This window comes from Galeopterus variegatus, unplaced genomic scaffold (assembly GCF_000696425.1).
Source record: "Galeopterus variegatus unplaced genomic scaffold, G_variegatus-3.0.2 Scaffold1010, whole genome shotgun sequence".
NCBI classification, from domain to species: Eukaryota; Metazoa; Chordata; class Mammalia; order Dermoptera; family Cynocephalidae; genus Galeopterus; species Galeopterus variegatus.
This window is the reverse complement of record NW_007727121.1, coordinates 300680-313898: the sequence shown is the minus strand read 5'-3', so window position 1 is coordinate 313898 and position 13219 is coordinate 300680. Positions and strand designations below refer to the sequence as shown.

At 33.8% G+C, this 13219-nt stretch overlaps 1 protein-coding gene across 1 annotated transcript in view; it reads right to left on the bottom strand.

The window, feature by feature from the left end:
- ENTHD1 (ENTH domain containing 1) overlaps positions 1 to 13219 on the bottom strand; it is a 67443-nt gene that overhangs the window by 1819 nt on the left and 52405 nt on the right. The window contains exon 3 of the mRNA XM_008574183.1: positions 9323 to 9441. Coding sequence (XP_008572405.1) covers positions 9323 to 9441 — 119 coding nt within the window. The remainder of the gene's footprint in view (positions 1 to 9322; positions 9442 to 13219) is intronic.

The following is a 13219-nucleotide window of genomic DNA, read 5'->3' as shown; positions in this document are numbered from 1 at the left end:
TACCCATGTTTGTACCACCATTATATCTTGGAAGTAGGTAATGTATTGATTTCACAGATGGGACACTGAACTTTGGACTTTTCAGCTGAACAAGTTAAGATTTGGGGGATGAAATGAATGTATGTGCATGTGAAAAAGACGTGAGGTTTGGAGGGCCAGGGGCAGAATGTTAGTAGATTGAATGTCCCCCCAAAGCTCACTGAAGCTTGAATTGTGTCCCCCAAGATTTATGTATTAGAAAATTAGCCCCCACTGTGACTGTTAAGAATGTGAGAAATTGTATTATGGTAACTGAAAGGTGGAGCCTTGAAGAGGTGATTGTAGGACCATGCAGTAGTGAATGAATTATTAATGGTGGTCAAGGGCGTGGTTGTGACGGCTTTAAAAAGAGAGTGAATGAGGAGGTTACACTCTCTGCTTTGCTCTCTCTGCTTCCACCATCTTGCAATGTGAGGGGTCACTGTTGTCACCCTCCAGATGTGTTCCTTCGACTTTGCACTTCTCAGCCTCAGAAACTGTAAGCAATAAATTTCATTTTCTTATGAATTACCCAGTTCCAGGTATTGTGTTATAAGCAACAGAAATGGACTAATACAGTAACTCACATGTAAGTTATCTACATATCCGGGGTCTGAGTTTAAGGTGATTTTCCACCCTTGGGAATCCCACTCCTTGCTGAAGACCTTGTGTAGACAGCAATGATTTTGACTAGGGCATTACCTTACCCTACTACCCCTTTGAGCATCCTTAGAGCACACTATCTCAATTATTTTGAGAGGCCAATTATTTTGTTTCACTGGTAATACTAAAGCTACCTGTGTGTATCTTTTATTCATATTTTAAAACTTTAACTTTTTATCATGGAGTAAAAAGTAGATAGAACAGGTAATCAATCCAACAATCAGGTTAAACAATCAACTCATGGCCAATCTTATTTCATTTTTATACTTACCATGTCCCATCTGTTTTATTTTGAAGCAAACCCTAGATATATCACTTATTTCAATATGTATCTCTTAGTCCATTCAGGCTGCTATAATAAAATACATTATCTCAGAATGTATTCAACTGGGTGGCTTATAAATAACAAAAATTTATTTAGTACAGTTTTGGAGATTGGCAAGTCCAAGATCAAAGTGCCATCAGATTTGGTGTCTGATGAGGAGCTATCTCCTAGAAAGCTGTTTGTTTTCTGTAACCTCTCATGGCAGAAGGTGTCCAAGAAGCTTTGTTGCATCTCTTTTTATAAGGGAAGAGCCCTCATAACCTAATCACCTCCGATAGTTCCCACCTCTTAATACCATCACCTTGGGGTTAGGATTTCAAAATTCCATGAATTTTGGGGGAAAACAAATATTCATACTATAGGAATCTCTAAACGGTAAGAATTCTTTAACATCATCATAACTGTATCACACTGATAAACTTCACAATAACTTCTTAAAGTCATGAATTATCATAAATTGTTCACATTTCCAATTTCTTATAAGTAGATTTTTATACAGCTTGTTTGAAAAAGGATCTAAATAAAGTCTATATAGTGAAATTGGTTGGTATGTCTTTTTTTTCCCCCTGTGAAATGGGCATAACTTTTCCCCAGCACTTTATTAAGGTAACAACTTACAAAATTATACTACAAAATCACATCTGGGCTATCGACATTGATACAGTCAAGACACAGAACATTTCCATCACAATCACAAGGATCCTTCTTGATGCTCTTTTACAATCATACCCTCACCCACAGCCCCTACTAATCTGTTCTTCATTTCTATAATTTTAATACTTGAAGAATGCTATATAAATGGAATCGCACAGCACGTGACCTTTTGAGATTGGCTTTTTTTCACCTGGTATAATTCCTGGAGATTCATCCAAATTGTCGCATGTATCAATACTTCCTTCATTTTCATTGCTGAGTAGTATCCACAACATAAATGTATCACAGTTTGTTTACCTGTTAAAGGACACCTAGGTTGTTTCTAGATTTTGGCTATAACAAATAAAGCTAGTTTGAACATTTATGTACAGGTTTTTGCATGATATAAATGTTCATATCTCCGGGATAAATGCAATTGCTGGGTAGCATGGTAGTGACATGTTTACTTTTTATAAGAAACTACTAAACTGTTCTCCAGAGTAGCTGTACCATTTTGTATTCCCACCACTAATATACGAGTGATCCAATTTCTCCACACTCTCAGCAGCATTTGGTGTTGTCACTATTTTTTATTTTAGCCATTTTGATACTTCATTGCTTGTGTAAATTTCATTTTCCTGAAGGCTAATAATGTTGAGCATTTTTCAAATGCTTATTTGACATCTGTATTTGCTGAAATGACTGTTCATATCACTTGCCCAGTTTCCAATTCAATTGTTTGGTTTTAAACTTATTAATAAGTTTTGATGGTTCTTTATATGCTCCAGATATTAGTTCTTTGCCAGATAAGTGGTTTGCAAATATTTTCTCCCAGTCCGTAGCCTGTCTTTTCATTCTCTTAACAGGGTCTTTTGCATAGAAAAAGTTTTTAATTTTGATGAGGCCTGATTTATCAATTTTTTTTCCTGTTAGGGATCATGCTTCTGGCCAGCTTTAGATCCCAAAGATTTTTCTCCTATATTTACCAAAAATTTTATAATTTACATTTTACATTTAAGTCCATGACTCATTTGTCGTGTAATTCTTTCTGTATTAGGTTTAGGTTGAGATTCATGGTTTTGCCTATGAATGTCAAGTGCTCCAGCACCACTTGTTGAAAAGGCTATCCTTTCTCCATTGAATTTTTTTTTTTTTTTTTCCTTTTTGTCTTTTTTCGTGTCCAGCAACGGATCGCAACCCTCAGTGTTGCGCCCGTACTGGACCAGGACCGGCAACGGGATCGCAATCCTCGGTGTTGCGCCCGCACCTCGCTCAGCCAGTGAGCGGGAACCGGTCTGTATGTGGGATCCGAACCCTCAGCGGGAGCGCCGCCGCGCTCCCAAGCGGCGCACTGTAGCAGTGCGCCACCGGGCTGGCCCTCCATTGAATTTCTTTTGCACCTTTGTCAAAAATCAGTTGGCCATCTTTGTGTGGATCTATTTCTGGATTCTGTGTTCTGTTACACTGATCTACGTGTCTGTCTCTCCATCAATACCACACTCTCTTGGTCACTTTAGCTATGCAATGAGTGCCTTAATAACAGGTAGAGTGATCACTCCCATTTTATGCTCTTTTTCAGGATTGTTTTAACTATCCTAGGGACTGTGCCTTTCCATATCAATCTCAGAATAAGTTTATTATCTATGCCTACAAAACACTTTGCTGGGATTTTGATAGGAATTACACTAAATCTATAGAGTAATTAGGGACATCTTCACCATGACACCTTTACTATGTTAAGTCTTCCAATCTATATACATGGTATGTCTCTCCATTTATTTAGGTCTTCTTTAATTTCTTTCATTATTCTTATAATTTTCAACATATAGATCTTATACATGTTTTATCACATTTATATCTAAGTATTTAATTTTGGAAGAGTAACTGTAAATGGCATTATTTCTTAATTTCAGTTTCCACATGTTCATTGTTATGATGTAAAAATCCTATTGATTTTTGTATGCTGATTTTGTATCCTACAACCTTAGTGTTTTTAAGAGGATTTTTCTGTATTTGTTTCTTTGAGATTTTCTATGCAGACAATCATGTCATCTCTGAACAGAGAAAGTTTTATCGCTTCCTTTACATTTTGCATGACTTTATGTCTTTTTCTTGTCTTATTGCAGTGGCTAGAACTTCCAATACTATGTTTAATAAGAGCAGTAAGAGTAGATGTCCTTGCTTTCTTCCTAATCTTATAGGGAAAGCATTTATTATTAAGTACGATGCTAGTTGCAGGTTTTCTGTAGATAATCTTCATCAACTTAAGGAAATTCTCTTCTATTTTTAGTTTGCTGAGAATTTATATTATAAGTGGGTGTTGGATTTTATCAAATGCTTCTCTGTACCAATTGAGATCATTCTATGATTTTTCTTCTTTAGCTTGTAGATATGATCAATTACATTGGTTGATTTTCAAATGCCAAACCAGCCTTCCATACCTGGATTGAACCTTATTTGGTCAGGGCACATAATTCTTTTTATACATTGCTAGAGTCAATCAGCTAATATTATGTTCAGGATTTCTACATCTAATTCCATGAGAAACACTGGTCTGTAGTTTTCTTTTTTTGTACTGTCTTTATCTAATATTGGTATCAGGGTAAACCTGCTTCATAAAATAATTTGGGAACTGCTCCCTCCTCTTCTATTTTCTGGAAGACATTGTGTAAAACTGCTGTTAATTCTCCTTTAAGTGTCTGGTAGGATTCTCCAGTAAAACCATCTGGGCCTACAGATTTCTTTTTCAGGAGAATGCAAAGTACATTTGTTCAATTTAATTTACATTTTAGAGATTACTTTTATTTTATTATTATGCAAAATATTTCCAGGGTTTCAATAACAAATATAATCAAAGAAATCTAGCTGCTTCTATTCCTCCTCTCTACTTTATTCCTTCTGGCCCATTATGGGTAATCTTTTTTTTATTTTTATGGTTTACCTTTACGTGTTAGTTATTAAATATAAGCAAATGGAAAATCCAGGAATAGAATTAAACATAAATGGGAATTTATTATGTGATAGAAGTCAATTCAAATCATTGGAAAAGATGGATTAATCAACAAATGATATTGAGACATATGATTATCATTTGTAAAAATAAAATTTAAAAGTGGATCTCTAATGCTTTCCAACAAAACAAATTCCTGATAAATAAGATTTAAATATATAAAAAACATTAAAGCATAAAAAAGCCAAGGTGATTTCTTACAAAACTAAACATACTCTTACCAAATGATCCAGCAATTGTGCTCCTTAGTATTCATCCAAATGAGCTTAAGTCCACACAAAAACCTGCACACAGATCAGCTTTATTCATAATTGCCAAAACTTGGATACAACCAAAATATACTTCAGTAGGTGAATGGATAAACTGTGATGCATCCAGACAATGGAATAATATTCAGCACTAGAAAGAAATGAGCTATCAAGCCATGAAAAGACATGGAGAAACCTTAAGTGCATATTGTTAAGTGAAAGAAGCCAATCTGCAAGGCTACATATTGTATGATTCCAACTATATGACATTTTGGAAAAGGCAAAACTATGGAGACAGTAAAAGGATCAGTGATTACCAGGCACTGGGGGGAGGGAGTGATGAACAGGCAGTGCACAGAGGATTTTTAGGGCAGTGGATACATTTGTCAAACCCCAAGAGTGAACCCTAATATAAACTACAAACTTTGAGTGATGATGATGTGTCAGTGTAGGTTCATCAGTTGTAACAAACGTACCACTTTGAGGGGATGATGATACTAGGGAAGGCTGTGCACGTAGGGGAACAGAGAATATAAAGGCAAATCTCTATACTTTCGGCTAAGTTTTTCTGTAAACCTACAATGGCTCTAAAACATAGTCTGTTCAAAGGGAAAAAAAGCCAGAGCAGCTTTTTATAAAGTCTTAGAGTAAGGCAGGTCTTACTAAGAATGACCTAAAATCTAGAAGCCATAAGGAAAGACAGGTGAATTTGACTACATAAAAATAAAAGACATCTATAAGGCAAAAAACAAAAATGCCATAAGTAAAATCAAATACCAAATTAAAAACTTAAAATGAATAGACAGACAAAGAACCAGACAATGGGCTAATTATTTAAGAGACAAACAGCTCTTAGAAACTGCTAAGAAAAAGATGAGAAACTAAACAGGAAACTAAGCAAAGGACATGAATAGAGTTAATAATAAAAAGAAAATATATGTGCCCCAGGAACACACACACGTTTTTCAATCTTATATATAATTACAATACAACAAAACAAAAAATGCCTACCTCTCAGACTGACAAAAATGCAAAAATCTGTTACTACTCAATATTCGCAAAGATGAGGGAAGTCAATCTGATACACTGTAAATATAAATAGGTGCAACTTTTGGTAGGACAATTTGGCAGCACTTTTCAAAACTAAAAATAAATACAGCCTTTCAGCAGTTCCACTTTCTGGGAAAGTATGTACAAGGGTTGTTATTGCAACAATGCTTTTAATAGGCAAAAACCTTTCAATGGTAACCAAAAGGGAATTGTTAAAAAAATCTCTGAAAGATTAGCGATAGGGTATGGTTAAATAAACTAAGATTCATTTATATATCAAGAAAACAGCACAGCTGTATGTACCAATATAGAAATATGTCCATAATATGTAGTTTAGTGGAAAAAAATTTTGAAACATTATACATTGAATAATTACGCTTATTATACTGAAAGATGTCCAGCATATGTTGTTTAGTTCAAAGTATGTTACACAGCAATATATATTGGATGATTCCATTTAGGCAAAATAAGTGTATGGACACAGAAAATTTCCCAAAAAATCCATACAAAACTGTTAGTAATAGTTGCTTCTGAGGAAAGGAACTCAAGGAGTATAAAGGAGTAAGGAGAAACTTTGCCCTTCACTCTTTACCCTTTTATATTGTTTTAACTTTTTCCAATAAGTATTTTCTAATTTAGAAAGAAGTAATAAAAGCACAAACTTGAAAATAAAATAGGACTTTGATGCATAAAGCAGTGATGAAGCAAAGAGATAGAAGAATGATGAGTTAGCATAATTAGAATAAGTATAATTTCCATTTCTCTAGCAACTCTGATAAGTTTAAATTTTTGCAAATATAATAAACAGCATGCTAATAAACCAAAGGATAAAAACTGTATACTCTTCACTTAGAAAAATAATAAATGGAGACAGTAGAAAATAAATATTTATAATGCATCACTATCAATTTAGTAACTCATGACTAGACTGAAGGTTTTGGTCAGCTTTCATTTTGTGTGAACCAATTCATAGCATCCCTGTTTGTTGTTATGGAAACAAGTGCAACCAAAAAAATCACAATGTCATTGCTGAATCCCCTTGAAAGATACAAATAGATACTTCGAAAGATACCAAGAGAGAAAAGTGAAAATAAATAGAAAATATTTGAGGAAAATCAGTGATAACTTTCTCATAATTTAAACAGAGATGAAAAAATCTCCCAATGAAAAGTCCGATGGGTGAGAAAGAAAAGAGAAAAAGAAAACCCACATTTAAGCATATTGCAGTAAAATTTAAGTCTTTTCAACAAATGGTGCTGAAACAACTGGACATCTATAGGCAAAATATTTATTTATTTATTTATTTTATTTTATTTTTTCCTTTTTGTCTTTTTTTACTGACCAGTAACGGAATCGCAACCCTCGGTGTTGCGCCTGTACCGGGGACCGGCAACGGGATCGCAACCCTCGGTGTTGCACCCGCACCGCGCTCAGCCAGTGAGCGGGAACCGGTCTCCACATGGCATCCGAACCCTCGGCGGGAGCGCCGCCATGCTCCCAAGCGGCGCGCTCTCCAGTGCGCCACCGGGCTGGACCAAAAAATATTTATTTTTTTTAAAGAACCTCTACCTATTCTTCACACCGTATATAAAATTAATTCAAAATAGATCACAGACTTAAATGTAAAACTTAACACTTTTAGGAGAAAACCTATGTGACCTTGGTTTAGGCAAAGATTTCTTAGATATGACACCAAAAGCATGACCCATACAAAGGGAAAAAAATGATGAACTGAAATTCCTCAATATTGACAACTCCTGCCCTGTGAAAGATATTGTTAAAAAGAAAAGCCACAGACTGGAAGAAAATATACACAGATCCCAGGACTTGTATCCAGAATATATGAAGAACTCACAAAATTCAATGGTAAATAAACAATTAGAAAATAGGCAAAAGACGTATTTCACTAAAGAGAAGTTATAATGGCACAAATAAGCACATGAAAAGATGCTTGACATCATTAACTGATTGGAAAATGCAAATTAAAAAACACAATGAGATATCACTACATTAAGAAGAGCTAAAAATAAAAACAGTGTTAACACCAAAAGTTGGTGAGGATGCAGAGAAATTGGATCTCCCAGACACTGCTGGTGGGAATATAAAATTGTACAGCCACTCTGGAAAACAGTTTGAGAGCTTCTTACAAAACTTAGCATGCACTTACCGTACAACCCAGCAATCACACTCTTGGACATTTATCCCAGAGATATGAGAAGTTCTCACACAAAACTCTGTACATAAATATTCACAGCAGCTTTTTCCATAAATAGCCAAAACCCAGAAATACCCAAATATTATTCAATGGGTGAACAACTGAACAAACTCTGATAAATCCTTGCAATAGGATGCTTCTCAACCATAAAAAAGAATGAATTACTGATATGTGCAACAAGCTGAACAGACCTCAAGAGCATTACACTGAGTGAAAAAAATTCAATCTCAGAAGGTTACATACTGTCTGATTCCATTTATATAACATTCTAGAAATGATAAAACTATAGAGATGGAGAAAAGATTACTGGTTACTAGGGTGGGGTTGGGGTTAGGGTTAGGAGTGAGCTGGATAGCAGGAGGGACTTCTTTTGTGATGCTAGTTACATACATCTATACATGGGATAAAACCACATAGAACCACACACACGAATGCAGATTAAAAAACTGAATACTGAATTGAAAGACTGAATAAGATCTGTAGTCTAGTTGGCAGTAACATACCAATGTCCATTCCCTGGTTTTGATATTGTATTATAGCTATATAAGATGTCAACACTGGGGGAAGCTGGGGGAAGGTACAAAAGACTGTACTATTTTTCCAACTTCCTGTGAATCTACAATTATTTCACAATAAAAAGCTTTTTAAATGAGTAGAGAAACATGGACTATTCAATACATTAAATATTGCCTATCCACAGAAGTAAAAATACAATAAGAGCTCTATCTTACACTATGTAGAAAAAATTCTAGAGTATTTAAGGACCTCAACACAGAAGAAAAAATAAGAGAACATTTTTATTACTTTAGGATAAAAATAATTTCTTAAGAATTTTTTAAAAGCACAAATCATAAAGGAAAACTTCATTATTGACCTTATTCATATCTAACCCCTGTATAAAAAAAGACACCAAAAACAAAGTTAAAAGACAAGTACAGTATCTCTGAACACATGAAGCTGGAAAAGGCAAGACAACAGATTATCCCCAAGGGCCACCAGAAAGGAACATAGCTCTGCAGACACCTCATTTTAGCCCACTGAGACCTGGGTCAGACTTCTAACCTGCAAAACTGTAAGATAACAAATTTGTATTGTTTTAAGGCATGAAACATGCTAACTTGTAGTTATGGCAACAATAGGAAACTATGATAACGACTTACCTCTGTCGATTTCCAAGCATTAATCTTGAGTGGTAGTGTTTCCTGGGACAACACAGTTCCAGTAAACAACTGAATGTCTGGACACTGTTCATGTTTCAATCCTGCCTTGGAAGTGTTTTCTGTCAAAAACATAAAGCTAAGATTTTACATTGGCAAAAAACGGTAATATTTTAATATTAGCTCACAATTTTTAAGTTAATCACTTCTGAAGATTCATTATGCCTACTAAATATATGTCACTTGCCAATAGTTTCCTATGAGTTTTAAGCACTTTAATATACCTCTTTACAATAACTGATACATTCAAACTGATTTTTAAAAGACAACTCAAATTCTAGCCCTTTCCCACATCAACAACTCTATTATAAAACATCTTTCTAAAAAATAAGGTATAATATAGTATAGAAAATAGAGTTTGAAATGTGAAAGTTATTCGAATGCAATTTTAGCAAAGCCGGAATGACAACTATAATTATTCTTATTAATATTTAAAATAAATTTATTTTTGCATTGTGAATTTCATGTGTTCTAAGAGAAACTAATCGAAAATGTAGATTATCTGATAAGAAAAAGAACTTTTAACACAATTTTTAAAATTTAACTTAAACATAGAAAGTAAAATATGCCAGTGAAAATAAACTGATATTTCTACTTACATATTTTTGCTAAATTTAATGTTTTTGCAGTTTTAATATCATTTTCCTTCCTATGTATTAGTATGAACTCTAAAAAATCTCTTAAAGTATTAGTATCAACTGTATCTCAGCATATTCAAACTGGTATATGCGTACTACTGGGGGTATGTAAAGACTTCCCAAGGGCTAGGTGGGCATAGTTTTAAAGAAATCAATTTCCAGATTGGCAACTTCCACATATATGCTTTCCAAAAACCGATCTGCCTGAGAATGTAATCGTGCAGAGGCATCAGGCTAGTTCTTTCCCCCTTCCTTCTCTTAATTAATTTTCTCCCATTTTACAAAAGAAAGACATATCCTCACCCATATTATGGTACAGCTTCCCAATCCATAAGAACCTCTAAGGCACCAAACAGTAGTAAAAAAATACTGGTCTAGGAAAAACCCCCTTTAATCAAGGCATGAAAACTCCAAAGTAGAGCTTTAAGGTTTGTCCTGCCTCATACATATTTCTTTTAATAGCACAGCATGGCATAAATAACAGGGTATTTTGGTCCACATGGGGATGTCTGGTATTCAGACATATTACAGCATGGGGCGGGACAGTGAACAAGTTTCATTTAATATCTTTGTGCTTTTCATCCCCCAACTATTGTTAAAGAATGCATCATTTCTAAGGAAGAGTCCTCTGAAAGCAAAGCAAAGAAACCACAAGAGGCAGGAGGAGCACTTTATGTGGCCAATGCAATGCTCATGACAAGGCTCCATGCCTGAGCTATCCATCTTAGGAATTCAGCAGTGTGAAGACAATCAGAGCGATGTCTGTTTACACATTTATTTGACTAAAGTAAGACATTTTCTGAAAAAAACTTTAAATTTGATTTGGCTACTTTATTTTGACAGTGAGGGTTGGCTTTGCCAACTAGGCTATACGGTAAATACTTCCCCAAAATTGAATAAGCCAAATCTGTCGGTTCTAAAGAGTTTGATAACAATACATTTAAAACATATGATACAATACAATCGTTTTCTAAAAAATGTATTGTATTGACAGGTATGTTGCAATTAATATTTTTATTTTTCCCACACTTCTGGAATATATTGGGTTATAAAGTACAACAGGTTTAATTAATAGTTATTTGATACATTTTAGTAAAGATTTTTTGGTATTATTCCCAGAAGTTGAGAAAGTAAATTACTCCTAATGACTGTTTAACAAGTCTTTTTCTAAGTAGGGTGTTTCCAATTCTTTGCTTTCCACAACATTGAAAAAAGGCCTAAGTAACAGTTGGCAAGAGATGAAAAATATTTTTATAATAAATCACTATATAATTTTTGGCATATTACTTGGAAGGAATTCATAGAATTGATTGATAGTGCTATAATAAAGCACTTCTAGTCCCACATATAATTTATGTGAACAAGTTTTCTCAGCATTCACATCTATAAAAATGCAAACCAGAGAATTTACACTGAACTCTGCTTATATTTAGCAATAGGTAATATTCATATATAGGTAAATAAACAGTTCCATGAATCTCATAAAAGCATATATTTCCGATAAAATTGTATTCTTTATCTTTGATAAGTATTTATAAAAATTTATAAGGCATTTATTTGGTCTTATCAATTGTGTACTCACAATAATTGTAATGATAAGTCAATCTAGAAGAAATATTTTACCACTTAAAGCCTTTAGTCACAGAAAATTTAGAAAAATAATTTTAACTTATATATGTATTTGATATAGGAAAGACTTTCAAGCATAAAAATACTTTATATTAGGATAAAATTCCATGAGGAATGTGCAATAAAAATATGACTTCAAGGAGAAAAAGGAATAATGTAAAATGTCTAACAGTTAAAGAAAACTTCATGCATTTTTTTCAAATAAATGACTACAGGTTTCAATCACAATGGTGTATAGATTCCTTTAGATACACTTAAAAGAATGATATAACAGTTTTGTTTATTTTGGTTTTGGTTTCTTTTGTCTTTAACATCAATATTTACAATATGTAAGAGTTACACCCTTTCAGTTATTTTACTTATAAAATTTCATGTCAACTCAAAAATGAGCAAGGGAGTACATAATTTTTCAAAATCATTTCAGGGGTTATGCAAGAAAAATATCTTGAAAAGCAATGGTATAAGACATGATCCTTGCCTTCAAAAAGTTCATAGGCAGACTAGGGAGATAAGTCTAACATACAGACTTATGGGAAATAATCAGAGAACAATTATATGCTAAAGTTTCCTGAATTAAATAACTTTAGAAATAAACACACTAAAGAGGAATAAAAGCAATGTGCACCACAGTAATCAGGAAGAGCCTTAAACAGGAAGTAAAATCTGAACAAGGCTTTGAAGGATAACTAGAATTCTGATAAATGTAGAGAAAGAGAGAAGTTACTCCAAGCAAGAAGAAGTATGTGGGCAAAAGGAGAAAGTATGGAAGATGCCAGAGACACTAAAGAAATAACAAGAACTTTTCATGTATGGTTCTTACTTCATTTTGTTGTAACTTTACATGAAAACGCACAATTTTAAAATGGGCTTATTTTGGACTTGGAGATTTTATGATTAATACCAGCAAACAGTGGTGACTTGAGGCTTAGCACCTATCTACTATCACTGGATTTAATCAGGAACTATATTATCACTCCTTCAGCATTCAAAACCAAAACTATCTTTGAAATGATATGGACTTAGAGAAGTGGATTAATAAAAATTTCAGAAAGTCAATTTTGAAGTAAACTATGAGAAAAATTAAGGAATAGCAAGAATTGTGAAAGAAAAAATGTCTTGCATATTTGGAGATTAATTTTGGCCTAGAATAGCTTAAATGTTATAAACATACCTTAAAGTTACCTTATGGGACAAGAAAGAAAATTGAATATAACGAGTCTCTGGAAATGTACTAAATTTTTCTTTTTTAAAGTATCAGCACAACACTGGAAGTGAAGTGTGCTTAATTAGATTAGGTGATTACACACATTTATTTCTAGGTTTTCACAAGCAGGTGGAAGGGAGAAAACACATTTAAGTTCCTTAGTGGAAATGAAGTCCCTTTGGTATCATAAGCTACTTATCAATTGAGACTGTGAAGTCACAAGCCAAAGAGGACTAGTAAGGGAATGAGTAACCACAGAAGAAAAAGTTAAAGTGTTGCAGGAAATTAAGATATTGAGTTATATGAAAATGAGTGCTTAGATAGTGTAAGTACTTTGTAGAAACTATCTAGAGAGGAGCTGTAGATTTC